This window comes from Phoca vitulina, unplaced genomic scaffold (assembly GCF_004348235.1).
Source record: "Phoca vitulina isolate PV1807 unplaced genomic scaffold, GSC_HSeal_1.0 scaffold48, whole genome shotgun sequence".
Classification (NCBI taxonomy): Eukaryota; Metazoa; Chordata; class Mammalia; order Carnivora; family Phocidae; genus Phoca; species Phoca vitulina.
The window spans coordinates 8,318,688-8,345,524 of NW_022589751.1; the positions used below are offsets into that span (position 1 = coordinate 8,318,688).

The 26,837-nt window shown below is 44.1% G+C and overlaps 1 protein-coding gene across 50 annotated transcripts in view; it reads right to left on the minus strand.

Moving 5' to 3' along the window:
- Positions 1-26,837, minus strand: part of SORBS1 (sorbin and SH3 domain containing 1) — a 225,957-nt gene that overhangs the window by 115,160 nt on the left and 83,960 nt on the right. For all 50 annotated transcript variants that reach the window (XM_032432268.1, XM_032432255.1, XM_032432263.1 and 47 more), the window contains one exon: positions 1,940-1,994. In XM_032432268.1, coding sequence (XP_032288159.1) covers positions 1,940-1,949 — 10 coding nt within the window. In that variant the 5' untranslated portion in view covers positions 1,950-1,994. The remainder of the gene's footprint in view (positions 1-1,939; positions 1,995-26,837) is intronic.

Sequence of the window (26,837 nt, forward strand, 5' to 3'; positions counted from 1 at the left end):
AGCTGGCTATGCCAGACAAATCCTCCACCTCTCAGGGCCTCAGGTTCCCCATGCACAGAATAGGCCAGGGTACACCATGCTGGTCTTTGTGGGTCTGCCAGGAGAATCCAATGAGAGAGCACAAGCAAAGCCCCGCCCCTGGTGACTGGCAGCCCAGGCCGAACTTGGAATAAAATGAATGCATCATTTTCATGCTTCTCTTTCCACCAAAGGTTAAAACAAATGTTTTCCTCATACCTGCTTTCTTCCTAATGACCACTTTTAATAGTGGCGTAATATTCCATCAAGTAAATACACACAATGAACCTACTCATTCCCCACCTTCATGTGGGTAATGTTTTTGTTTCCTCCGAATTAAGACAGGAATTCCCAAGAGTGGGATTATCAGGTCAGAGGGTCTGGATTTTTTGGACTCTTTCTATAAAATGCCTCCAAGCACCACGCCTGAGAGCGAACCTGGGAGAAGTCCCACAGGCCTGTCCACACCCTCACCCTCCTGCCGCGCCCTCCCTTCTTCTGCCTCCTGCCCTTTGGCATGCCAGGAGCCGCAATGCCAGCTTAGGCTCATCCTGATAGAAGATCCAGAAATTTTAGGCTGCAGAGCAGGAAAAAGAAAAAAAAAAAGGCGCTTCCTGGCCTGTTTTAAATGACCACAAAACCAAAAAGCCAAGCAAACGAAGAGTGACAAAGCAGGAGCTCCTGGCAGTACCCAAGTCCACTTGGAGGGAAAAAGAAGGTGTGTAGCCTCTTCACGTGCAGCAAAAGGGCTCAAGGGATCAGAACAAGCCAAGCCCCCTCCTTGCAAGGAGGAGATCTGAGCTGATAAGCGAGGACGGAACACTGGCCACGTGGTGGGCACAGAACATCCAAGGCACCATGTCACTTAATCCTCACAGTCCCAGGGAGCCGATGCTTCCATGACGTCCGTTTCACAGAGCAGAATGCAGAGGGGGGTCCCCACAGGCCAGAGGCTGCGCAGTCGGTCTGGGAGGAAGCCAAGTTGAGGCCCTGTGCTGTTCTACCTGGAGCCCCCCTCAGTCCTAAGCACACCCGTCCTGCACAATTTAGATTTGGCTAAAAGGACACCGTATGTCAATACATGGAAAGGCTTGTTTTTAATCTGCAGAGATCTCTGGTAACACTCCAGACATAATGCAGAATTAGGAGACTCATGAATGAGCTGCTACTTGGTCATCTGCCCAATACCCCACACACAGCCTATGGGCCTCGGGAGGCTCCAGGGCACGCTCAGAGCCAAGGTGGGCCTTAATTTCCAGATGGAAACTTCTCTGCCTTGAATTCTGGACTGGAAAACTGACAACTCTTGGCTGCACAATGAGCAGGGAACTGTTCCCTTCTCTGACTTCCCTAGCCCGTGCTTTCTACCCCAGCTCTAAACTAAAAATACGCAAAACTGGTCATTTCTTTAGGTCTTGATTTTTACTACCAAAGGCATTGCAAAACTGTGAGCAAGCTGCTCTTCCAGCCTCGATGAAGGAAGTGTTAGATTAGCTTGCACCCTGGGACAATTATGGCCGATCTGTTTCCTTTTGCTGCAGTCACCAGGATTAAACAATGCCACTGAGGTATATACATATGTCAACATCAAACTGTATGCTGAAAATCTCTGCAGTTCACTGTATGACAATTATACCTCAATAAAGTTGTTTAAAAAGCAAGAAAAGGAGATATTATAAAGATGAGGACGTGGTGCATGTTAAGCCTAGTGCTTAACACATAGTAGGCAGTCATTAAATCATTTGTAATGAAGGCGACAGTAGCAATGACAACCTATGACAGAGCTTTGGCGCTTGCCCAGGTCTCAAAAAATAAAAAATGAAATGCAGTTGGGGCCTTATGAGTAAGTAGGAAATCTGGGTAAACTACCCAGTTTTGTAGATTTGTCCAGAAGAGAAAGACAGGGTTTAAAATGACTTACCAGAGCTCATGATGGTAACAGGACAAGTCTTCCGCTACTAGGGCTCCGAACTGCTCTGCAGGAAAACAGACAACAACACAACAGAACTGATGAATGGCGGGTTCACAGTTAGTCCCCATGGTTTGCATGAAAAATGCAGACACCATATATAACCAGGAGTCGCCTGGCCAGGCTTCTAGTTCTTGGCTGGCTGCCTATGAACATGACCTTGACCTTGGGCACAGCACTCTACTTCCTTGGCCTTAGTTTTGTCACCAGTACTTGGTTTAGGTACTAAGCAAGATCTCTTCCAGTTCTAAGATTCTATTAAAAACCTCAAGTTCCATGAATGCACATGGGTCAAGGAGAGGGTAAAGAAAGAACCAAATTTTAGAAGAAAGATGTTAAAATCACAACACAAAATGATTATCAAAGGATAATAAGTTATACATATATATTACGCACGTGGAAATGTTCTAGATGCTTTAAATATATTCATTTGATCCTCCCAATGACCCTACAGAGTAAGCACTGACACTGTATTAGTTTACATGGATAAGGAGACGGAGGTGCGAGGGGGGCACAGCTTGGTACTGGGACCCAGACGGGCAGACTCGAAGGCCCAGGCTGTCAGGTTCTGCACTCTATTGGCCTGAGGGGGGAATGCATTCTCTTGATTCACAAAGACCAGCCCCTCATTTAGTATGGTCTCATCTCAAGTCTGCAGTAACCACGGATCTGCTTTCTATCATCAGAGTCTAACCCTTTTCCTAGAATGTTACACCTGACTTCTTGCACCTGACTTCTCTCACTTAGCCCACCATCATTCAGCAATCAGCCATATGTGTGTGGGTCTATTTCTGGACTTTGTTCTGTTCCACGGATCTGACTTGAGCCCATAACTTACTCTCTCGATTACTCCAGCTTTAGAGTAAGTCTTGAAATCTGGTAGTGTGAGTCTTCCAACTTCATTCTTTTTCAAAAATCATTTTTGGCTCTTTTAGATCCTTTGCATTCTCACAAAGTTGAGAGGCTTACCCACTTCTACCAAAAACCGAGCAAAAAGCGTGCTGGACTTTTGATTGGGACTGTATTGAATCTATACATCAGTCTGGAGGGAAATTAACATTTTACCAATATTGAATTTTCTAATTCATGAGAGTAGATCCTCTGTCCCTTTATGCAGGTCTTTCATTTCTCTCCACAATATTCTGTAGTTTCCAAAGCACTGGTCTTGCACATATTTTGAATAAAATGGCTTAAGTGAACATACTGGAAAGACGATGTGAAAAGCAAGACTTCGGGATGTGCAGAACCTTGCTATTTAAAGTGTGGTCCAGAGACCAGCTGCACTGGCATCAGCTGGGCACTTACTAAGAATGCACAAACTCAGACTCGACCCTACAATGACTGAATCTGAATCTGCATTTTAACAAGATCTCCAGCTGGTCTCTCTGCACTTTAAAATGTGAGAAGCAAAGAGGGAGAGGAAATCAGCTCCCTAGTTCATGAATTCTGCAATAAGAAGGCCTAGGCATGGCCTGAGGGTCTGTGCAAGGAGACATGCGTTACTTTCCTTTTTAACACATGAGGCCAGGCACTGTCCTTGCTCACTGTCCTTGGAACAGAGTAGAATGCTAGGGGCAAGAAGGATAGCATCCAAACGTTTTTATTTTTAAAATAATTTTAATAGTTTCATTAAGGTTTTCTTCAACTTTTAAAGTGATTAAAGAAGGGCTTTTGATTCAAGCATGAAGCTGTCTTAATAGAATGTGTATTTTCTTTCTTTACAGTCCTTTCTAACCTCTATCTGCAGAAGTACCATTTACATATAGTTGTAAACGTAATGTCTAGACAGCTTTATGTTTTACTTTTTAAATATTTCAGGGGCGCCTGGGTGGCTCAGTCAATAAGCGTCTGCCTTCGGCTCAGGTCATGATCCCCGGGTCCTGGGATCGAGCCCCGCATCGGGCTCCCTGCTCAGCGGGAAGACTGCTTCTCCCTCTCCCACTCCCCCTGTTTGTGTTCCCTCTCTCCTACCTCTCTCTCTGTCAAATAAATAAATAAAATCTTTAAAAAATAAAAAAATTAAAAAAATAAAGATTTCAACATTTTTCTGGGTTTTTACACAGTCATCATATCCATTATTTTAATGGCTATGTAATATTTTATTGTATTAACCCTTCATAATTCATTTACCACTTCCCTCTGGACAGTTCTGTTTAATTCATCTTCATTTTAAAAATAAGTACCTGGCACAAACGCATTCTTAGGCTAGGAAAGAGATGAATGGAAATGTCCTATGAACCAAACAAAAAAGGTACCTCAACTCACACATGATGAATATCACCGTCATACGTGGGCAGCCCTTTGCGTGTGTAATATTTTTCAACATAGACACTGGTAATTTCTAAGTGTCAGCCCCACTCTTGCTTACAAACTGATCTAATGTACATCCGGTCAGGGAGATTATCCAAAATACCATCACCTGGCCACAAGTGCCCAGCACCCCCAGTAGAGGTCAGCTGTAGCACTCTCTGGGAGGCCCCCCCATGCCAGGTGTTAGCCAGTTAGTGGCTGGATTGTAAGATGGAAGGAGAATGGACCCACAGTGCTAGGACACTGTTTTAATATTTTAAGAACTAGCATGACAGTAATGGGTGACAATGACCATGCACAGGTGAGCACCAGCTCTGGACACAGCCTTTTTGGGTCGTAGGTTCTGCGGCATGCTCTCATTTGGTGACTGAATCAGCTGCAGGTGACACAAAGAAGAAGGGGACAGTTTAAAATAAGATCTCCAGCAAGGGTGGCCGTGGCGGCTGTACCAAGGAGGGTGCCCGGTGTCCAGTCCCACCAGTGGCAGCTACGGACTATTGCAGCCCTATCCCGACTATCACAGGGCCCAATTTCAGCTCTCATTCCATCCCACTCAGTCTCCTTGAATTCCTGCCTCTGTTCGGAGGGCAGTTCTCCAGCCTCCCACAAATTCGGAACTACCCAAGCTCTTACCAATAAACCCCATTTCAGTTTGAGCTCAGTTTGAGAGGCAGTTTCCGGTCATTTGCAACCCAAGAATCTTGACCGGCACAAGGTGAGGGGGAGGAAGAAGTCCCAGAGGTTTCATTCCGAGAGGAGAATCTTCATTCCTCTCTCCTCAAGTGAGGCCATCCAGACCTGAATCCCAAGGGGCCTCAGCAAAGGGTCTTGTCTCTACAACCTGAAGAGCTCAGAGTTGGGACGGTGAGGACGGTATCAGGAAGGTGCACAAACTGAGTCTGACCAGCACACTGTAAGCCTTGAAAGTCATAATCTAGTCCCTGCAGTTTATTCAGAGATAATGCAAGCTATTAAAATCATATGTAGAATGTGAGAGTTTATTTTACATAAAACCCCCTGACACTTAATATTTACTTAAAAACTAAGCTGTAAAGGGTTTGATTTGGTTGAGAACATGATGGTATGTCTTTGGAATTTCTCCCACAAGTCGCCTCCAAAGGAGGCAGGCACCTTTGGGTACAAGCCAAAAAGATGAACAGTGCCATCTAGTGGCAACACCATACAGCTCCAAGTGGACAGCTATCCCCCAGTAAATCGCAGGAAGCCCCTCAGTGTCAGAGCTTGGATGGGCCAGTGAGGGTCAAGCTTGGGCAGCCAGGACCTACCGTACTTGGGTAAAGGGCCACAGCGTCAACACAGACATTCCACCAGAAGAACAAAATGTAAAGTAGCCAGACTTGTTAAGAATGCATCTGGATAACTGATGGTTCTGCATGGTCCCTCCCTAATTCCACGACCCTATAATTCTGAGATAAGTCTTGATGACACAGAGTGAATAATTACTAAAAAGCAAAAGTTATACTCATGCTTCCAGCTCAAACAGGATCCAATAACTAAATATGGGTTGTTTATTGGGGAAGGAAAGAAGGTCCTTCCTTATATGGATGGTTCAGGGATGTAGGACGAGGGAAGAATTGAGTTTGTCTGTAAAAATGAATTCAAGGTCCAGCAAAGATTCTTGGAAAAGAAGGAGTCTCAGACTGACCTCTCACAAAAGGTGCTCCAGCTTCTCCTATGCCCTATGGTGTCTGGCTTCCATTGCTTCTCCCCACATATGTACTAAGGATGTGTGTGTACACATACACACACACACACACACACACACACACACACACACAATTTTAAGTTTCCATAGGAGAGACACTGTGTCATCCCCATGACCAAGAACTCAGTGGGTGCTCAGTCATGAACTCTGTCCTTGTCTCTATTTAGCCTTTAGAACCCAATTTTGGAGTCTTCACTTCAAGATAATCAGGACCCTCCTTAAATCCAACATAGCTGTCTAAAAACAAGCTAGCTCCCCATCCCAACCAAACCCTGGTTATACCCTGGCTTTGAAATCCAGTCTGGGACTTGATTTGATATATTTGCAGCTACTTCCTTCCAATGGCTTGAAAAGAATAGTGACAGCTCACAAAGCCCCAGAATAAATGCTCGGCCTTTTTGCTTTTTATACTTTGTTGACCCACACAGCAAAGTCAAATTTCTCCAATTTTTCAACAGCTCATCCTCTTCTCAATCTCTATGAATGGTCATTTCTCTGCAAATGCACTCTCTACTTTGCTGAAGAGGGCGCAGAAGGTTCTTCAGAAAGCCAGAAAGGATACACCCTGAGCTGCTGACACTGCCTTTCAAGGGGAGGAAGACAGGATAAACCCAACCGTGACATGAACTTAGGTATGGAATCCCATGACATAGCTGGGGGCTCAAAGCACAACAAGCACAAGGTTTTTGTGAAAAGACCGATGCTTCTGGAGAGGGAGCCATAGGAAAACACATCAGAAAGGCCATCCTCCACATCCTCTCATTTCCTCCTGGAGTCTCTCCAACTGGTTTCCGCTCTAACCAATTATCTGAAATGGCCTTCAGAAAGATTTCCAGTGCAGACACGGCCAAGCCCAACACTGGCTTCTGCACTGGTCGGGGCCTCACTGACCTTTTCCACTGAATTTAAAACACTTAACTCCTTCTTCCTCCCACAAACACTTTTTGGTCCTGGTTTCTAAGTGCCACTGTGGGGTGGTTTACATCAGGCCAGGAGAATCTCCTTTCTGGATCAGGGCTTCCACTGTTCTTCTAGGAGTTCAAAGATCTAGAGGACCCCACACTGGGTCCTCATTCTTTTCTATCTTCATGCTCACTTCCTTGGGGATTTGATCTGGAATACGAGAGCCAAAAGGATCCATGTAGGTTACCTAGCCCATTTCACTAGCTTTCTGCCTGCTTTGGAAGGAGGTTCCATGAGCCCCCTCATGCCACAGTGCTGGTAACCCACCCACCCCATCCCCACCTTTCACTTCAACCAGGGCAGCTGTACTTTTGTTGATTTCATTAATTTATATTTCCTGAGTTTCCCTTGGATGATTGGGTTCTGTGGCTACCAAAAAAAAAAAAAAAAAAAAGGCTCATAAACCAGAAATCCAATCCACACCCTTACTGGGGTGTAAAAACTGAGATTCAGAAAAAGTTTCCCTTTGTCTTGCTTTTTACTTCTCTACTAAGCCCCCTATCCCTTTTCTTCCTCCTCAGGCCACCTGCAGCCTTTGGCCTCTTGGCAATGGATACAGAATTCCAGATGAGAATCAGTCCTCCACAGCTAATGCACAGACTGGCCAGTGCCATTTCCCCTTTTAGAACCTTCCAATATCACCCCATTACTCATTGAACACCAAGTCCCAATAATCAGCGACAAGAGATGGCTGAGTCCGATACTCATCTCACCCCCACCTTGCCTTCCAGTCTCTCTGCCCCTCCAACCAGGCCTCATGCACTGAGCCCAATAGACAGTGAGCACCTTCTGGCAAGGCTGGGTCTTGCTCATCTCTGTGTCCCAACATCTGGTATGGTGCCTGGCAAGTGCCCAATTAACAGTGCAGAGAATCCACTGCCCTCGCACATACCAGTCAGTGCGCACTGCTTTCTCCTTTCCCCTTGTCACCCCCCTCTTACCCCGCACCTGACAAGCTGCCTGGTCTAGTCAATTCTTCCTTCTTCATGAGTCCTGCGCCTCAGCCGCCTCTGGGTTTCCAACCTCACGCTCACACTCACACTCCACCACCTCATTCCTAGACCATGATAATGGCCTACGAAGCCCAGAACCACCCTACACAGCCATGGAGGGCCACACTGTGACTTTAGCCGTGGAGGACTCCCTAGAGGTCACATTTCCACGGGGAAAACAACCCACAGAGCCCCTGTGAGCTCAGAGGGCTGGCTGGGCAGTACAGGGCTAAAGGAAAAAAGGCACCAAACCTCCTAGGAAAGAATAATGGTGGCTAAGACACAGGCCTGGTGACACTGTTCAAACAGTATTTCTCTTGCACCTGCTGTGCAACCAGGACAGTGCTTCGCCCAGAGGAGACCAGCGCGAACCACACAGCTGCGGTCTTTGAGGCCACCGCAGAGTGGTAGGGTGACAGACATGTCCCACTGAAATATAATATGATGCAGAGCCCTTCTGCTAGCAATCTGAGCTACATGGTACAGGGCCACAGAAAGAAAAGGAGTAAGTTCTGCATGGGACAGAGAATCAAGGAATGAATGCTAACATTTTCAAATGTTCAGTGACATACTTCTCAGCTCACTTTGAGATATCGCACTTTGGGAAACACTGGTCTAAAAACTGAGGTCTGAATTCCTGAATACAGCATCAGGCCATGTAAGATAAGGTCCCGGTGAGTCTTCCATCTTGCTTCCCCCATATATTCAGTAAGCCCTAAACTCCACGGTACCAGACTGTCATTCCTGCTGCACCCTGAATAAGAGTTCCCCTTTCCAAGTCCTTCATCTCATGGTTTCTTCCCACTAATACCCTTTCCCTCACCTCCCCAACCTTTAATGGCAACCCTAGTTGCCAGATGCACTGGCCCAACAAAAATTACAGGTTTTTATTTGGGTTTAGTTTTGTTTTTAATCTCCACTAGAAGTCATGCTGATAAGGAACTCGTTTTAATAAGACCAATTTCCAATCACAGAATCCAGAAATCTGATGCCCAAGTTCCCACTAAAATCATCACACTCTCATCCCAGACCCTTGCCAGAGACAGGTCAGATCCAGAGCTGGAAAGCTAATTACCAATACACCTGCAATGGTGTTTTATCTTTTATACGTAAACGAAGCCTTAAAATAAACGTACAAAATTGATTCTGCCAATTGCCAATAAGCAAAATACAGCCCCCAAATAGTTTCAAGTCTTATCAATGCAATATTATTTGAGCTCCAGACAATAGAATTTGGATAACTTGCAATCATATGTTACATTATCTATGTATTAAAATGCATGGTTTGCAGCATACATGATAGAGGATTAATATCCTGATCTTACAGTATGTTCATACTTACTGCCAGGAAAAAAATTAAAAAGCCATGAAGAAATAAGTCCCAGAAGAAAAATGCAAACAAACCAACCCATGAGAAAAGGTTCACTTAACCTGATTAGTTAAAAAAAAAAAAAAAAAAAAAAGATGCAAATAATGACTATTTTTTCCACTTCTTAATTAGTCCATAAATTTAAAAACACTAATACTCAATGTGGACAAAAGCAAAGGCACTGACATTTTTCTACATGGCCAGTGACACTATAAATTGTTATCCCTGTCTTTAGCGTTACACATCAAGAGCGACATACCTCAATCCCTTTGTGCTTTCGGCGAATCTAGCCCAAAGAAAGCCCCGCAAATGACAAAAACCTACACAGAGATGTTTCTCACGGCTTTACTAAAAATAGTGAAAACCTGGACACTCTCTGGTGTTCAGTGACAGGGGACCAATTACATGGCCACACACACCCCTGGGTGGACTGTTGGAACAGTCATAAAAATAATGGCTATGTAGACCACACAACATGGGAAGACACTTCTTATAAGAGTAGGTGAGGAAAGCAGGGTGTAGGTCTGTGTGACATTTGTGATTATAGTTATGTAAAAAATAAAACAGCCAGGGGCACCTGGGTGGTGCAGTCACTTAAGTGCCCGACTCTTGGTTTCGGCTCAGGTCGTGATCTCAGGGTCGTGAGATCGAGCCCCGCATCAGGCTCCAAGCTGAGCACGGAGTCTGCTTAGAGTTTCTCTCTCCCTCTCCCTCTGCCCTACCCCCGTGCTCACTCGTGCTCTCTCTAAAATAAATAAATCTTTAAAACATACAAACAAAAAGACATATCCATATATTTGAAAGGAAACATGCCCAAATTCTAATAATGATTTGGCAGCATGGAATTATAGGCAACTTTTAAATTTCATTTCTGTTTTCTAGATTATGTTTCTTTTTAAATGAAAAGTTATTTTTTCAGCTCATACCTAGCATTTGAAATGCAACTGTGTAATATTTAGAACTTTCAAGAGAAAACGTAGGTGACAAGCTAAAAAACACGCCACTAACAATCTTGTCCATTAGAACATAGCCCCACATGATGCAATCTTCCACAAGACTAATAGCAAATGCTCTAAATGCGAGATTCCAACATTAATCGCCAGTGATTGCGTTTGTTTAATGAAGCCAAACTACTCCCGTGTAGTTCCTTATGAGGACAAGGGGGGCAATAAAACGACTAGAATGTTCAGCCAGATTTCCTGAGAAGCAATTGCACCAAAATGTTTCATCTTAAAATAGTCAGCAGGGGCTGCCAGGTGACAGCACACACGGTACCCCATTGCTCCCTAGGCCTGCTTGCTGCCAATTCCCTGCCCCTAACCCGACTTCATGGCATTCCAGAGCCCTGAGCTCCTTCTCAAACTCTTTATATGTACAACTCTGGGCACACGAAGTTTCTTAAACATGCATTGTTAACCAAGACAAGTCTTAAATACGAAAACTGGCCCATTTGTGTTTCCCAAATATGGCTGTGTCTACAGAACCAAAACAAAGATGTCTAATTGCAGCATCCCGCACATTTGGAACTCTCCACTGAGACAACCTAGAGAATTCAAACAAGGGCAGATTCCCAAATTCACGAGATAAACGGAGAACATCCTAGCTCATTTCGGCTGTGAACACATAACCTCCAAGTCCGGGATACAGACGAGACCTCTCTTCTGCAGCCGTCACTACACGATGCCTACCTGTAGGGAAACCACAGCCATGGGCATTCTGAATTCTCAGAAGAATCAAGGTTGGGCCAGAGTCTACAGTACAGGAAAAGGAGACTAAGAAGTTACTGTGTGTGGCTGAAAAAAAGTCCTAAAAAGCTGAAAAGGGGTCTGTTAGAACCTGAAAGAAGGGTGGGCTTGATATGGCAGGAGAGGTGTCCACTCTTCTAGACAATCCACAGTTCCCTCTCAACTTGGCTTTTGAACCACAACACTCCTAAGGCTATGCACCACATCATATATCACACGGACATCTGCGGTAGAGGCCCACACCATGCTCAGGAATAAGGGAACAGAAGTTCCATTCAGTAAAATGACTCTGGGTCTTTTGCAAATACGTAACTTAAATACTTCAATTCATAATACTGGCTTATTCAGGAATTGCTTGTTTTCCTTAAGGAGTTTTGAAATTTTACTGAAAGTACATTAAGTTAGCAAAGAGCCAGTACGAAACACAGAAAACAGTATCTTTTCTGAGAAAATCTCTCTCCTCAGTGGCATCTGTTGAATAACTGAGGTAGAACACATATAGACAAGGCCCAGAATCAATGATTCTTTAACTCAGGCCTTTGAGGCTAAGGACTTCATCAGACCATTGGTCCCTACCAGTAATGAACGGGAGACCCTGACTTCCATTAATCACTGAATAATCAGTGAATTATTTTTTAGCTACTTTTCTCTATTCTCATCATTTTATTTTGTACTTATTTTAGGCACTTTTTCAATATATCAGGTGTAAAAGCTGCATCTAAGCATTTGAGAATACAATGCAAATTTCCAAAATGGGTTTTCTTCAAACTAAGCTAAAATCACTAAGATACAGTAGCAAGCTCATATATGGCAAACATTCAATAAAAGTATTTATCTTTTAAATATGACAACTCTCAGACTACTTGGAAATAGGTTGGCATCTATTATATGTTTTTATATAAATAGAAATTGTATATATATGCATATACACACTCACATTTCTAAATTCAGTTGTTCTCTGTGCATCCAACTATATCAATCATCACTCTGAATATAAATGGTCTAAATGTACCAATTAAAAGACACATTATCTTGGGACGCCTGGGTGGCTCAGTTGGTTAAGCGGCTGCCTTCGGCTCAGGTCATGATCCCAGGGTCCTGGGATCGAGTCCCACATTGGGCTCCTTGCTCGGCGGGGAGCCTGCTTCTCCCTCTGCCTGCCTCTCCCCCTGCTTGTGTTCTGTCTCTCTGACAAATAAATCAATAAAATCTTTAAAAAAAAAAAGAAAAAAAAAGACACATTATCAGAGTGAATTAAAAAAAACAAGAGCCAACTGTATGTTGTCTCGAAGAAACCCACTTTGACTACAAAGACACATATAGATTAAAAATAAATGCATGGAGAAAAATATACCTGCTAACAGTCGCTACGTGTGGTTACCGGCTGCAAGAAAACAACAAAAATCCACGGTGAGAATGGGGTTTGAATCCAAACCCACCAGGGCTGTGCAAATTGGGAAGTCCCTTAGTTTCTCAGCCTCGGTTTACTCACCTATACAAGGAAATGGATAATACCTAATTTCATAAGGTGTTTCTAAGATTAAATCTAAAAGTATGTACGAAACATTGTAAATTGTGTTGCGAAAGGAAAAGTGTTCTAGCGAAGAAGGTGCTGATCTAGTCCTGTCTCCCTTTGTTTATTGCTTTAACAATACTTACCTGTACAAAACATTAAGCTTTACAAACTGAAGGAGCATCTAAGAATCAAGAAATCCATCTTCGGCTCTGCCTTCCTATGCAAAGTCAGGCAACGAAGGACACTCTCGATAAAGGCATCATGCTTTTTTAAGACACTTCACAGTTGCTCTCTCTTAAAGGTTAGGTCTCAAGGAACCAAGCCGTTATTATCCAAACCCATTTATTGTGCATGCGTTCTGGGCGAGACCCTGTGCTCACGCTTCAGAGCAGACAGACGAACCAGCCACTTTAACACATGCCATTTCTCATTTTGAGAACACCTTGTAAGGTTTCTATACCCACCTGGCAAATGGAGAAACTCATCCTCAATGAAAGTTAAGGAGTCTTATAGATGCAATAAAAAGTGGAATAAAGGGGCACCTGGGTGGCTCAGTTGGTTAAGCAACTGCCTTCAGCTCATGTCATGATCCCAGGGTCCTGGGATCGAGCCCTGCATCGGGCTCCCTGCTTGGCGGGAAGCCTGCTTCTCCCTCTCCCACTCCCCCTGCTTGTGTTCCCTCTCTAATATAAGAACTCCTGCAGTTCTTATATTAACTTCTCTAGAGAAAGTGTTCACTGGGGGAGGCTACACTGAGTATGATTACACACAGCATTTTCTAGCAGCCTTTAGGAATCAACGACACCCACCAACACCCCATGACCCACACACACGCCTTAAAAAATGCATAGAGGAACTCTAAAATAACCTGGATTTCAGTTGCTGCTCTGTCACTTACTAGAGGCCTGATCTGAGGTTCGTCAGTTGACCTTGCAGGCCTGTTTGCTCATCTATAAAATGGGAATAACAGCCACAGGCTCAGAGTGTTAGCGATGAAAGCGAGCACACCAAGTGCCCATCACGGGACTAGAAAGTTCTCAGTAAATGTTAGCTGCTCGCAGCTGATCGTCATCGTCCTCAGTAGCATCTGATGGGGAGGCTCAAAACCACTCTCCCCTCAGCTGGATTCTCTGAGCAGCTATTGGACAATAGGGAAGGGACGGTGCTGTTGGGGAAAGACAGACCATGTAACTGGTCTACCCTTTCATGGAACAGTTCATTCTCATGGATGTTACCGGCTATCACTTGACTCCCATGTAAAATTTATTGTCTTCCGTGCCCTTTGCTAGTCACAAGCCACTCTCACGCAAGTGCGTGAGCTGGGCTTTCCAAGGTGGGTTCCACCCGGCGGTGTTTGGTCCACAGCATGGAACGTACACAGAATAGACCCAAGTCCAGTCCAGTTGATGGAACAACTGGAAAGGATTTTTACTGAAGAGCATATGGAAATAACATTGGGTAGGTGGGGCACACGGGCCCCAACTGGCCTCGAATGCCAGGCAATACCATCTGTGCTTGCTTCCATCAGGTTCTAGAACCCAGGGTGAGTTCTTTAGACCTGTCCTAAGTCGAGATCAATCTGACTGAGGCATGCAGGACGAACTACAGAGGTTGGGGCACAGGTGCAGGGAGTGTAGGTGAGCTGAGACCAGGCCAAAGGACGGGGCATTGACATCTACATCTTTTTTTATCAGAGCTCCCCCTCTAATTTCCATCAACCCCATAGACCCTCCCTGCCCAGGAAAGCAGCTCCCAGCAAACTTGTTTTGCCCGTTTGGCTATGAGAAGCTCCACAGAGGCGTTGATTACAGCAACCACAGCTGACAATTTCTACATTTGTCTTGTCTTGCTTATTTGCAGCAAAAATTGCTGCTCAGAGAGAATCTGATTTTTTGAGCTTACTCCTTAAATCTCATTCTGCCACTTTTGCCCACGGCCAATCTTATTTCTTGCCCAATTGCCTTGGTGGCTGACATAAAATTATCAGAAAATAAAAGGTGTCAAGAATCCTTTATAACTCAAAGAAGCTGACTAACTAGACACACACTACAATTAACCACCACTAAAACAGAATAAAGATGACAGAGTCAGGGATCGGTTTCAAACTAATGTTACAGAGAACAGTTCTCAACACAAAATAACCTTGTATTCACAACTCACAGCACGCGTAAATATGACACAAGATGTTGGAAGAAGAGAACTATGTATTCGACTACAGTTAATGTGGGATTTGGGGGAGAGGGGGAGGGACGACACAGAGATCCTGATTGAGAGAATATTAGATGGCTCACACTGGACTCTGTCAGCAAATCATTCCAGGCGTTTAGGCAGCGATCCTACCGCTATGAAGCTCAGTTTCTCCCACATGTGAAAAAGGGATTAGAACAGCACTAACTTCCCTGGGGCTGTAAGGAGTCGTGGGGCCAAGCGCTATCCACGGAGCCACGGTGCGTGCACACAGTCAGAACTCAACAAACCATCAAGTGGTGACAGAATTGGTTTATTTCCCATTAGTCTCGTTCTAACTCCAAAAATGAGAGTAGTAGGTGGGTGGAAATGCTGGTAAATAAAAGGCTCTGGTCAGTCACTGTTTTACTAGAACAACGGTTTCCTGGGATTCTGCTGGAAGGAGGTGGAGGCACTACCACGAACGAAGGCTTTCTGCCCTGGACAGAGAACACACCACACCTGCGGCCGCTTCAGCAGCACCCTACATTTGTACGGAACTTTATAGGTTCTAGAACAGCAGTGCCCTTGGCGGTCTGCAAAAAGGCTGGTAACTGAGTTCAATTAAAAAAAAAAAAAGGAAAAGAAATGCAATGTGGTTGATCTTTAAGAAGTTTTCATGTGGCCAAAGGACTCTGAGAGTATCATAATAGGTCAGGGTTGGAAAGGACCACAGTTTCCAAATGTTATGAACCCTGAAGTCCTGACCAATCCATTGACGTGAGAAAGCAAATCCAGACACACATCCTCCCTGAAACAGAGAGAACCCCCACCCTGACGAGCTCTTCCAACAGGACGGGGCGTGGGGGAAAGACAAGCAAGTCAGCAAGAGATGTTACAGTGCCCATGCTTGTGGTCCTGTGTGCTTTCTAGAAGCTAAGCCCCCTGAGACAAGCATCTGAGATCATAGGAATTTGTAAGTCATGAGGGCACTAAAGTACTCTAAATGGCTTTTGAAAATTTCATTGTGGCATTCTCTTTCCTTAAAAAAAAAAAAAAAAAAGGCAGCAGTAGAAAATTAAAATCTAAGGTTTCATAACATTTACAGGAAGTCCAAATGTCTTTAAAACTGAAGTCTAAAATCTTATATAACAAGTACAAAGTTGGGGAATAAATGGCTTTCTCCTTTCTAAAAAATACATCATTAATTTAAGGCAAGTCCACAATCAGATGCCCTTTGGTGCTGCTGAGCCCATTAATTCATTCAATAAAAGTTCACTAAATGTGAGGAATGAATAGTGGTTCTTGCATTTTAATTTATAGTATGTTGTACACAGCTGGAAGTCAAACCACCAGGATTCTAACAGAGGGCATTTTAAGAAGACTGCAGAGATGGGGGAAAGAAAAGGTCCCATACAAAAATCTCCCCTGCCCTTCAAGCATGCAACAAAAATCTGTCATAAAAATGTAACTTTAGAACTCTTGGGTTGGTTCCCAATCTTCTTTCAGGGAGCTGCAGTATTTGTGGAGTTTGGTGAATATATCACATGTCTGGAGGAAATCCAGTGTAAGAAGCACAAAATTATAGACTCTCTTCCTATCTGTTTAATAATAAAAGCGCGTAAGTTTTTTCTTATGCAAAAATGTAAAGCCTAAGTAAATACACCAGATTATAAGGGAGGGGGGACTAAAATATGAGCTTAAAATTCTTTAAAATTCTTAAAAACAGACATGAAAAATACTTGAACTCTGAGCATGGTGATGAAGCATTTCAAATTCCCACCTGCTAATATCACAGCTCTAAAAACAGACTGGGAAACTTAAATGCAGAGAATCAGGTGCAGTGAGGGCTTAGAGAGCATGAAATCCGGGAGGACTACGTGAAGTCTGCCAACAGGTCTTGCCAGACTGTCATGTCCAACCAGTGAATAAGGACAGAACATCTCAGTGACGCTAAAATTTACCTATAGGTGTGATTTAAAATACTTAGTGCTCCTGCTTCCCTGTTGGTTACACTCAAGTCCAAAGAGAAGGGAGGGAGGAGCAGGAAGGCTCAGAAGGCGCCCCAGACACTGTCCAGACAAGAACCAGCTGGAAGGGCCCGTTCTTGGAATGGCCCAGCAGTGGGCATTTACTCATTGAACGTGGACAAGCGGCTGAGTCCTTCCAATGAGGGGCCAGACGGGGAAACCCTCCTCTGGCCATTCGGCTCGGCTCCCTCATTAAATTCAGAGTGAAACCAGCTGCCAGAAAAGGCAAAGGGTGACCCAGCCATGGCTCTGGGAAGTCCTAGCAAAGAAAATAGATTGAATGCCTGGGTCGTGGGAGCTCACAGATCAATCACAGGGCTAGAAGGCAGATTTCAGGCCTTCTGTGAAAGATAAGGAAATCATCCTTAGAGTATTGCTCTGCTCCTACTGGAAATAAAGCATGGTTTCTCTTAGAATGTGCTGAGTCCATTGTCAGCAGGGAGAGAGAACAGATGGAGGAAGATACAGGCGGAGGGGCCGGGGGTCCCCAAAGACCAGTAAAACAGAGCTGATGACTAGCGGACCAACTCAAACAGTATCTCAACAAAAATTATCGATTCTTTACAAGAATTATTAAAGTTATATGAATAAATATATATACAATTCTTCACTAACGAGGTGGAAAAGTTTTATTTAAATCTTACTCAATTCTTCTATCACTTAAATCTACAAAAATGACATTAATATTTAAATAGAGATGTTATATGAAATCATTTTTAAGTCAAAGAAATTTTAAGATAAAGTGATTTTTTTTCTCTCATGTTCTGATTATTTTTTCCTTAAAAGCTGTATCTGTAATAGGGAATATGGCAAGACACAGACTGACCTCTCACTGGCTTTACTTTTATTACTCTAAAAGCCAAAGATGCTGCTACGTGGGTGGAAGAGCCTAAGGCATTCATCATCGTCTTGCTGTGGAGAACTGGCTGCTGGCTTTACTTTTGCCCCCAAATAAATCGTATCTATTAAATTAAATATTGGTCTTAACACTGGATAGGAGGTAACACCGGGTCTTTCTCTTCATCCCTTTTCCTCCAAGCTTAGCAATTTCCTTTTATAAATTCAAAAATGACTTAATCATCAATGATTTCCCCAAATGTAAGTTTTCTTACGGATGTCGAAAAAGGTATCTTAAAGTACCAGTTGCAATGCTGTTCTTAGTCAACCCTGAGGAACCAGAGAATGCAGAAAAGGAGCATTTTTAAAATTATTTGTACGTGTGCCCTTCGACTAAATTTTTAACTTGTACTTCAATTTTCTTTATAAATTTGAACTCTCTGGATTCAAAAATATTGTCAATTCAGATCACAACTGAAATAACCTTTGCAAAAATGTTCCTTCGGTATCAAAAACTGCTCTATGTTGGCCACGTGGAGGAAGCACTGGTTTAAAATGCGGTTTACAGGTTCTGCCCCCGGATGTGTGGATGGAGAAGTTCCAAGGGGGCCCTAGAATCTGCATTTCTGGCACATAGGGTTTAAGGCCCTATTTTGAGAAACACCAAAGTGACCAAGTTACTGCAGCTTTAATACTGCAGTATTAAATGCCCAGAGCTTCACCAACACACTTGACACAAAGCTGGAAATGATTATGAATTTGTTGCATCGAATTAAATATAATTTATAATTTGCATCGATTGTGTCAGAATTTCATTTAAGCAGGGAGACAGTTTTTCCTTTTTTCCCGCAAAATGTTCGCAGCGCATAAGACAAGGTGCAAATGCAATCCCACTTTCAGGGCCTGCCAGGCATGACGGCTGCCCCATCTGCACACTGCTGGCACAGGGCTTCCAAAAGACAGACTTACGAGGAGCACATTCATCTATTAGCTTAAATATTCCTAAACTGGATGATTGAGAAAGCCAAGGAATCAAATGTGCCCCAAATTTAGGACTGTTTCATACCGAAACCCATAAAACGACTATACTCTTAAAAAAAAAGATATATTTTGATACATCTGTTGATGTCATCTCAAGAGCATTTTTTAAAATTAAACAGACATTGATTCCTACAAGTCCATTAAATACTTTATCCTGTATTATTGTAAGGGCAACATTTTACCTAACTCAAACTCCTAACTTCTCACCTTGTTTCCACTAGACAGTTCCAGTAACTATTCTGCAACGGCAAATAGTTTCTTGCAGATAGCAATCAGAAAAGCAGTTAAAGCTGAAAAAATTCAAAAGCGGCTAAGTATTAAACTCTTTTTTAGAAGAATCCCTTTTTCATCTCAAGAGTGTAGTTCTTTTTACATCTAACAGGTTTTTTATTTTTTTAAAGTACAAAAGAAATATAAGCACAAAATTTAACATTTGAAAATTAAAGAAAAAGATCCATACTGTCACCACCCTAACACAACCTCTTCCTCTGTAGGTCCGAACTTGGACAAATACCACTCATACCCCGGTGAACTTGTTTCTGATCCAGGTAACGGCAAAGTATTCAGGATTATACTACTCTGCAACGTGTAAACTTTTTTAAGTTGGGGAGCTAGGGAGCCATATACTCAGGTCTGCTTCCTGTTTCTTCTGAAAGGTAGCCAAATCTGATTTGTCCCCCTAGCAATAAAGAAAATACAATTATTTTGATCATCAAGAGCGCCCCTTTTAAGCACAGGCACTATACGTAGCATGTTACATACAATATCTCATTTAACACTAATAACCTTATGACGGATGTACTGCTGCTACCAATTTAGAAAGGAGGCACTTGGGACGCCTGGGTGGCTCAGTCAGTTGAGGTGCCAACTCTTGGTTTCAGCTCAGGTCATGATCTCAGGGTCATGAGATTGAGCCCCACGTCGTGCTCGACACTCAGCACGGAGTCTGCTTGAGTTTCCCTCTCCCTCTGCTCCTCCCCCCCCACCCCATGCTCACACACTCTCCCTCTCAAATAAATAAGTAAATAAATCAAGAAGGAAAGGAAAAGGAAAAGGAAAGGAGGCAACAGTTCAATGTCTCTCCCGGGGTCGCGTGACCAGTAGGCTGTGGAACCGTGAGGTAAAACCTGAAGGGGCCTTAAATCCCAGGCTCGTAAAGATCACCTCATACTAGCTTTGCATTCCATTTCCCTTCCTTCCACTCCCCCCACTCGTTTTGTAAACGGCATTCATTTTTCTTGGTGTTTAAGAGAATGAGCGCGACGAATCGTTCCAGACACAGCCAGCCTTTACGACGTCGCACCACATGCTGTGCTCGGGGCTGGCTACAGAGATGAACGCCATCACTGCCCTCGAGAGGCCTACAACCCAAGCCGTGGAAGGGGCTTAAAAGCCAGATAATGGTGTTTTTTTTGTTTTGTTAAAGCCATGTGATGCCCAGACATAGTCCATGGCTGGCTGCTGAGGGACTGACAGGGAACAGGAGCTTGGACTGAGGCCCGTGAGCAGATACAGGCGACCCCTTCGGTCCACGGGATGAACTGAGAATTAGTGAAGGACTATAAGCCGTTCACAGCAGATTCCAAAACTAGAATTTTTTGGTTCTACAAATGGAGATGTTAAAAGAGAAACGTTAGTTTGAAGTAAAACGGAGTTTTGGAAAATTTGAAAAGAAATTTGAAAAACTTTTTAGAGTTATGCTGTTGGGGGGGGGGGTCACTCTCCAATTCCACGTAGTTCTTTGAGTCCAGCTGTTTACTCCCTTGATTTGACTCTTGTCAACTCAAGTGGCAAAGATATCCCAAGTTCCAGTAAACACACACACAGCTCTTTTTAGCTCTGGCACGAGTGCTGGGGGGAGGCTGGAGGGCATGGTTTTGGCCAAGCGTGGGCCACACACTTTACAGAGGGGCAGTAGGCCCCGGGCTCCAGCAAGGCAGTGAAGGTGACTGAGGTGAGAGAACCGAAGGAAATGGGTCCCTGTAGGTGGCCCATGGTCATGAATGTCCCCTTCTCCTTCCATCACTAATCCTTGGCAAGTCCATGCTTTCCTTCAGTAAGAGAGGCCTGTTGCCTCGCTCCACCCGTGGCCTCACCTTCCCCAGAGGCATGGTGATTAAGAATGTAGGTTCAGTATCAATCATCAGCTCTGTCAGTGACCGATGGTGTGATCTTGGGCAAGTGACCTGGGTTTCCACACCTGTACAATGGAGTCATCACAGCATCCCTCCCATGTGGAGGTTTGGTTTGGGTAACACCAGTCACACACTCAGAAGCTCCTAGCACAAAGCTGGGCACGGTGCACTGCTTGACAAATGACAGCTTTGACTCACGGCACTCCCAGCCTGGTTCACCTTGTCCCACTTCTGTGTTGGCTCTCGTATTGTTCATTCTTCTGTAAACAAGGCATAATTCTCTGAAGGGTGGCTGAGTACACGCTCACTCTACTCTTTGCAGTGACTGACTCTTGTAGGATGGTCAATAAATGTTTTGGGGTTTTGTTTCTGTTTATCTAGCTCTGAGGAACCTTTAAAAACTCACAGAAGTAAGAGACTCTCTTAGACTTATTCGGAACTATCTCTGTAACTTACATAGTGCAAAGTATTCAATAAAAATCACTGTTGGGTTTATTTTGTTATGAAGGACCTTAGAAATAATCCAGTTTGACACCTTCACCATACAGACAAGAAAGCAGTCCAGGTGGGAAAGGAAAGGCCTGCCCACATGGTTGGAGTGAGCTTGTGACCTCCACAGGAATAAAACAAGGGCTTTTAACTCCCAATTCAGCACTGTTTCCCCCAAAGGATGTTGCCTTATTTTTCTAAAGACCAACTGGTAAGGAGAATGTCATGCTAACACCATATTTCAGGAGGAACAAAATTCTTTATTTACTACAAATATTCTTTCTGAATTTTCACACAGTTCCTTGAATGTAGTAAAGGGGCAATAAATATTTTGATTTGCTTTTACATAAAAAGGCAAATGATGCTAAGAAATATACCCTAAGAAAAACTCTTTCTAGATACTAACTTTCCATATCCATATCCAAAGAAATAATGGAATGTTCCAGATGATAAAATTGTTGCCATGGTCTAAAGGCCTATGTCCCCCCAAAATTCATATGTTGAAAACCTAACATCCAAGGTGATGGTACTAGAAGGTGGGGTCTTAGGGATGTGATTAGATCATGAGGGTGGAGCCCTTATAAATGGGGTTAGTGCCCTTGTAAAAGAGGCTCCAGAGTGATCCCTCATCCCTTCTGCCATGTGAGGCTATGACGAGAAGTCTGCAACATGCAAGAGGGTCCTCATCAGAACACGATCATGCTGGTGCCTGGACTTGGAACATCCCAAAACTGTGAGAAATAAATTTCAGTTGTTTTTAAACCACCCAGTCTGTGGTATTTTGTTATACTGGCCTGAAAAGACTAAGACACTGGTTAACAACAATGTCCAATTGTTGAAGAATGAGAAATACCATGAAATGAAGTATACTAGCATCCTTAATACACTTTATCTTTCTATGAACCAAAAGGCGTCTAGAGAGCATCAGTGACCACGATTCTGCATTGTACTACACACTGAAGACTATTAGGATAGCTCCAAATTCAAATTTTCTATGTCTTTGTACCAATAAATAATTTAAGTTCTCCCCTAAATTCCAGTTTTCCAGAAACTAGTCACCAAATAAATCGAGTCAGTAAGCATAATGTAAAATACAACCGTAAGACAAAACAGACTAAAAACCCGCAAAAAGAAGGCTCACATGCTCACCCCCAGGAGCACATACACTGAACCCAAGAGGTCTGCAGCTGTAGGTGGGACGCATATTTGTAGAAGCCCCCAGTGTAGAGTCTGTGACAGCAGACAGTGAGCAGCAATGGCAAATTCTGCAACCAGAATCTTTCATTACCTATTTTCCTAAGAAGCAAATGGCAAGGGAGGTGGGTAACAGAGACTTCTTAAAAACAAACAAAACAAACAAACAAAAACAAAAAAACCTTTTTTTCTCATGATATTATCGTGAAGCCAGAAATCACTGAGCTCAAACTCCTCAACTTTCTTTTTTCTTTTTTTTTTTTTTTTAAAGATTTTATTTATTTGACAGAAAGACAGTGAGAGAGGGAACACAAGCAGGGGGAGTGGGAGAGGGAGAAGCAGGCTTCCCACCAAGCAGGGAGCCCAATGCAGGGCTCGATCCCAGGACCCCGGGATCATGACCTGAGCCGAAGGCAGACACTTAATGACTGAGCCACCCAGGCGCCCCAAACTCCTCAACTTTCTTTACCATTATCAGGTTGAACCATATCAAATGCCCTGAAAGCCAAAAAGAGTCAAATATTGGAACATCACAGGACTCAAGTTAACATACAACATTATGAGGGAACCTAAGACCTCCTGTCATCGAAGACAGCCTCAAGCACGGTTTCAGGGAAATTCTCTCTAGTTCGCGAGTGTCTTCAATGAGTTCTGGGGTGGAGAAAGCAGGAGGGCTTGGGGTTAACAGTTGTCTAAGTTACCAAAAACTCCACTGATGAGAACTCTTCATCTTCCAAGCATCCCTATTAAAGTTTCACTGCAGAATAATTTATGAGATGTCTGAGGAATGTTGTGGGGGAAAAAAAATACGTCTGCCATTTAAGACTATTTTAAAACACCTCTCTTGGAAAAAGAGCTTGGAGGTGTGGCAGGTGGGGCCTTGCTGGTGCCTGGGGGAGAGCTGAAGTGTTGAGCGGCTTGGGGCAGAGGCCTGGCACAGCTTCAAAGCTCCGAGGCCCAGGCGGGCTCTCCCAGGCACTCTGAGGCACGACCAGGCAGAGTCGGCATCTCTGTTCCGATCCGGGGCCTCCGCACTTTGTTTGCCCTTCAAGGTTCCCTGCTGCCTAAGGAAACATGCAAAATATTTCCGTGAAGGACCGCTGTGTGGAAGCAACAGGAAATAAAGGTTTACTCCAGTGACTCCCTGCTAATAAAGAGGCAGGGGTCGCATCTGAGAATCACCGTTTTCCAAGCGACTTGTTATTTTTACCAGATGTTTTCAAAGGCAGGGCTTGTGCACGGTATTTGAGAGGTGTTTTTGTTTTCTGGAATAAAGAGGACTTGACCATAAGATACATTCTAATTGAGCAGTAAAAGCCAACCCAAACTCAACATGACATGGGAAAAGTAACCTCCTCAGAAACAGGACTTTTAAATTTTCTTAGGGTATAAAAGGAATGAAGCATTCATATCTGAAACTTCCTGACGGAGGTAAAAATCGAGAAGTTCTTAGAAAATTCAACCTTTACCATCTCTAACAAAGGTCTTAGGCTAAGGACACTTCACTGGACAGTGTGGCCCCAGTATAAAAACTGGAGTCAGAAGCACCTGAGGGTCCCACCATGACCTCTTCCTTCTCCCACACACTTGCCCACCTCCCACCACCAGCACCATCTCCATTTGGCGGAAGCACCTAGGAATAGAGCACTCTTGCATGCTACTCCCACAGCAAGCCTTCCCAAGCTGCGCCATATGTCTCAAAAGTTTCCCTCTATCTCGTCCCAGCCCCAACGAGCTAAGCGGCCTCATTCACGCCCTTCAAATGGCTCCCATAGCCTCCAAAAATATTTTCTAGAATGGGACCGATCCCCAAAAAAGGATGGATGACAGATTTCCACAGCCCCAACCCACCTGGACATGGGAACTGCCTGTTGCCCGCCTCTCTCTCCCCCATATATATAAGCTGCACATTTCTGTTAATTTACATATTTGCCTAACGCACTATCTTCTGTCTACGGATTACTCAGAGCAACACATCTGGCTCAGAACATGAGCTTCTAGAGAGCAGTGTTTTCAGCCTCATCATACGGAGAAAGACGGAGGGGAAAGAGGATGTTCTCCTAAAGAAACGTGTCGGGAAAGCGCCGGGTTGTGAGTCTGACGGAGCCGTCACGACTGGGCCTCCGTTCCCCAGCTAGCATCGAAGGGTAACTTCCTTTGCCTCCTTTAACTTCACTTTCCTCTTCTGCAAAGCATGAAATAATAAAACCTCTCTTTGGGGTGATTGTGAGGACTAAACCGGATATGTGAAAAACCTTGTATATACAGAGGAATGAGTCCTGCGTCAACCATTGTTGCTTTTCCCAAACTCTGCCTACACCTTTTATAAATAGTTCCTTTATTTAAATCTCCTTCAATTACCTGATTTGAATGTGCCATAGGATTCCTGCCAGGACTCCCAATATGCTTAGTAAGTGACATTTGCCTTAACTTGCCTTCCCCGCTTCTCCCCTAGTATATGGTTTTCTACCTAAGAACTGAGGACTCCTCAGTTTTGCTCCTTTAAAAATATATAAGAAAAATTTGCTCCTTTAAAAATATATAAATTTGGGGCGCCTGGGTGGCTCAGTCGTTAGGCGTCTGCCTTCGGCTCAGGTCATGATCCCAGGGTCCTGGGATCGAGCCCCGCATCGGGCTCCCGGCTCCGCGGGAAGCCTGCTTCTCCCTCTCCCACTCCCCCTGCTTGTGTTCCCTCTCTCGCTGTGTCTCTCTCTATCAAATAAATAAATAAAAATCTTTAAAAATAAATAAATAAAAATATATAACCTTGTACTCTTCAATGTTTAGTTACTTCCATTTTGTTCCAATGCTCAAGTTGTTGTGTAAGTCTGATTTACCCAAATTATAAATTCTGGCATCATGTCTGATTCACCCTGAGTTTGAAGTTTCGGAGTTTCGCACTCATTTACAGGGCTGTGAAATCGCAAGGCTGGGGCATCTGGGTGGCTCAGTCGTTAAGCGTCTGCCTTCAGCTCAAGTCATGATCCCAGGGTCCTGGGATTGAGCCCCATGTCGGGCTCTCTGCTCAGCGGGAAGCCTCCTTCTCCCTCTCTCTGCTGCTCCCCCTGCTTGTGCTCTCTTGCTGTCTCTCTCTCTCAAATAAATAAATAAAATCTTAAAAAAAAATCGCAAGGCTAACAGGACCCTCACACATCACCTGGGCCAGCATCTTCCAAAACATGCTCCACAAAATACTGTTGCCAGAAAAGATGTTCTAGAATCTAACAAATTTGCAACGTCTTTCCACGGTGACTCTCAGTGACATATTTAGGCATCTGAGTAGTCTGGCCATAGGGAATCCTGTTGAAATTCAGTAAGGCAGCATTCTGTTCATTTATTTGCCCACAGAACGGTTGCCCCACCCCTCCCTCTAGCGTACCCGTTAACATCCTGCAGAACAAATTTCTACAAACTACCCCTGGAATGGGAGAGAAGAAACAGAAAAACTCCCTTCCCTAAAGTCAGTTAGCAAATGACAGAGGTGGCATCAGGCCTAGACCTCTCCGACCCCCAGACCCCGGTTCTTCTCCCTATACCAGAGGGTCTCTAACTTCATCATACAGCGGCCGGCCAGGAGTGCTCGTGAATATTGCAGATTGCTGAGCCCGGCCCCCGGACTGTCTCATTCAGCGGGGCGGCTGTGCATTTCCAACAGTCCTCGGGGGCTGCTGCTGTGGGAAGGAAGCCGCTTTGAGAACCACTGCCCTACACCCATCTACAGTGGCTCGGGAGCCGGGGAGTGCCCCAGCCTAAGGAGTGAAGACCTTGTGGGGAAGAGAAGCCGAGGCATTGACAGAGGAAACCGCCTACATGAATCTACATGACAACAGGGTTAATAACTAACAATTCAACACATAAGGCTTTACCTAACAAACAGCCAAACAGGCCAGAGTCAAAAAAAACTACAAAAACTGGACAGTGGGAATTCGCTAGATGTGAAAGGATAGGAAAGCCTGAGTTAAAAAAAAAAAAAAAAAAAAAAAAAAGGATAATTGGGAAGAGCATTCCAAGTGGCAACAATGGTTCCTATCATCCAAATATTTGTTTGCAGAATGGAAGGGACCTGGCTGTGCATGTCTTTGGAGAGCACCCTGGTTCTTACATTTGAATATGGGTGTGACTGCTATTTCAAAAATTCACAGCAAAACACTTCATGCAAAATATAGTAGCTTCTCTCCAAAGGAGTGATTTGGAGGATCTCACAAAGGTCTTCCTGCTCCCTTTCCAGCTGGAGCTTCACTTCCCCTGCTCGGGTCCCCCGTAGCCCACCTCCAAGACATTAAACCAAGGGCCAAGCAAAGCTGGCCACCGAGTCTATAAGCCAGCTGACTCACGCT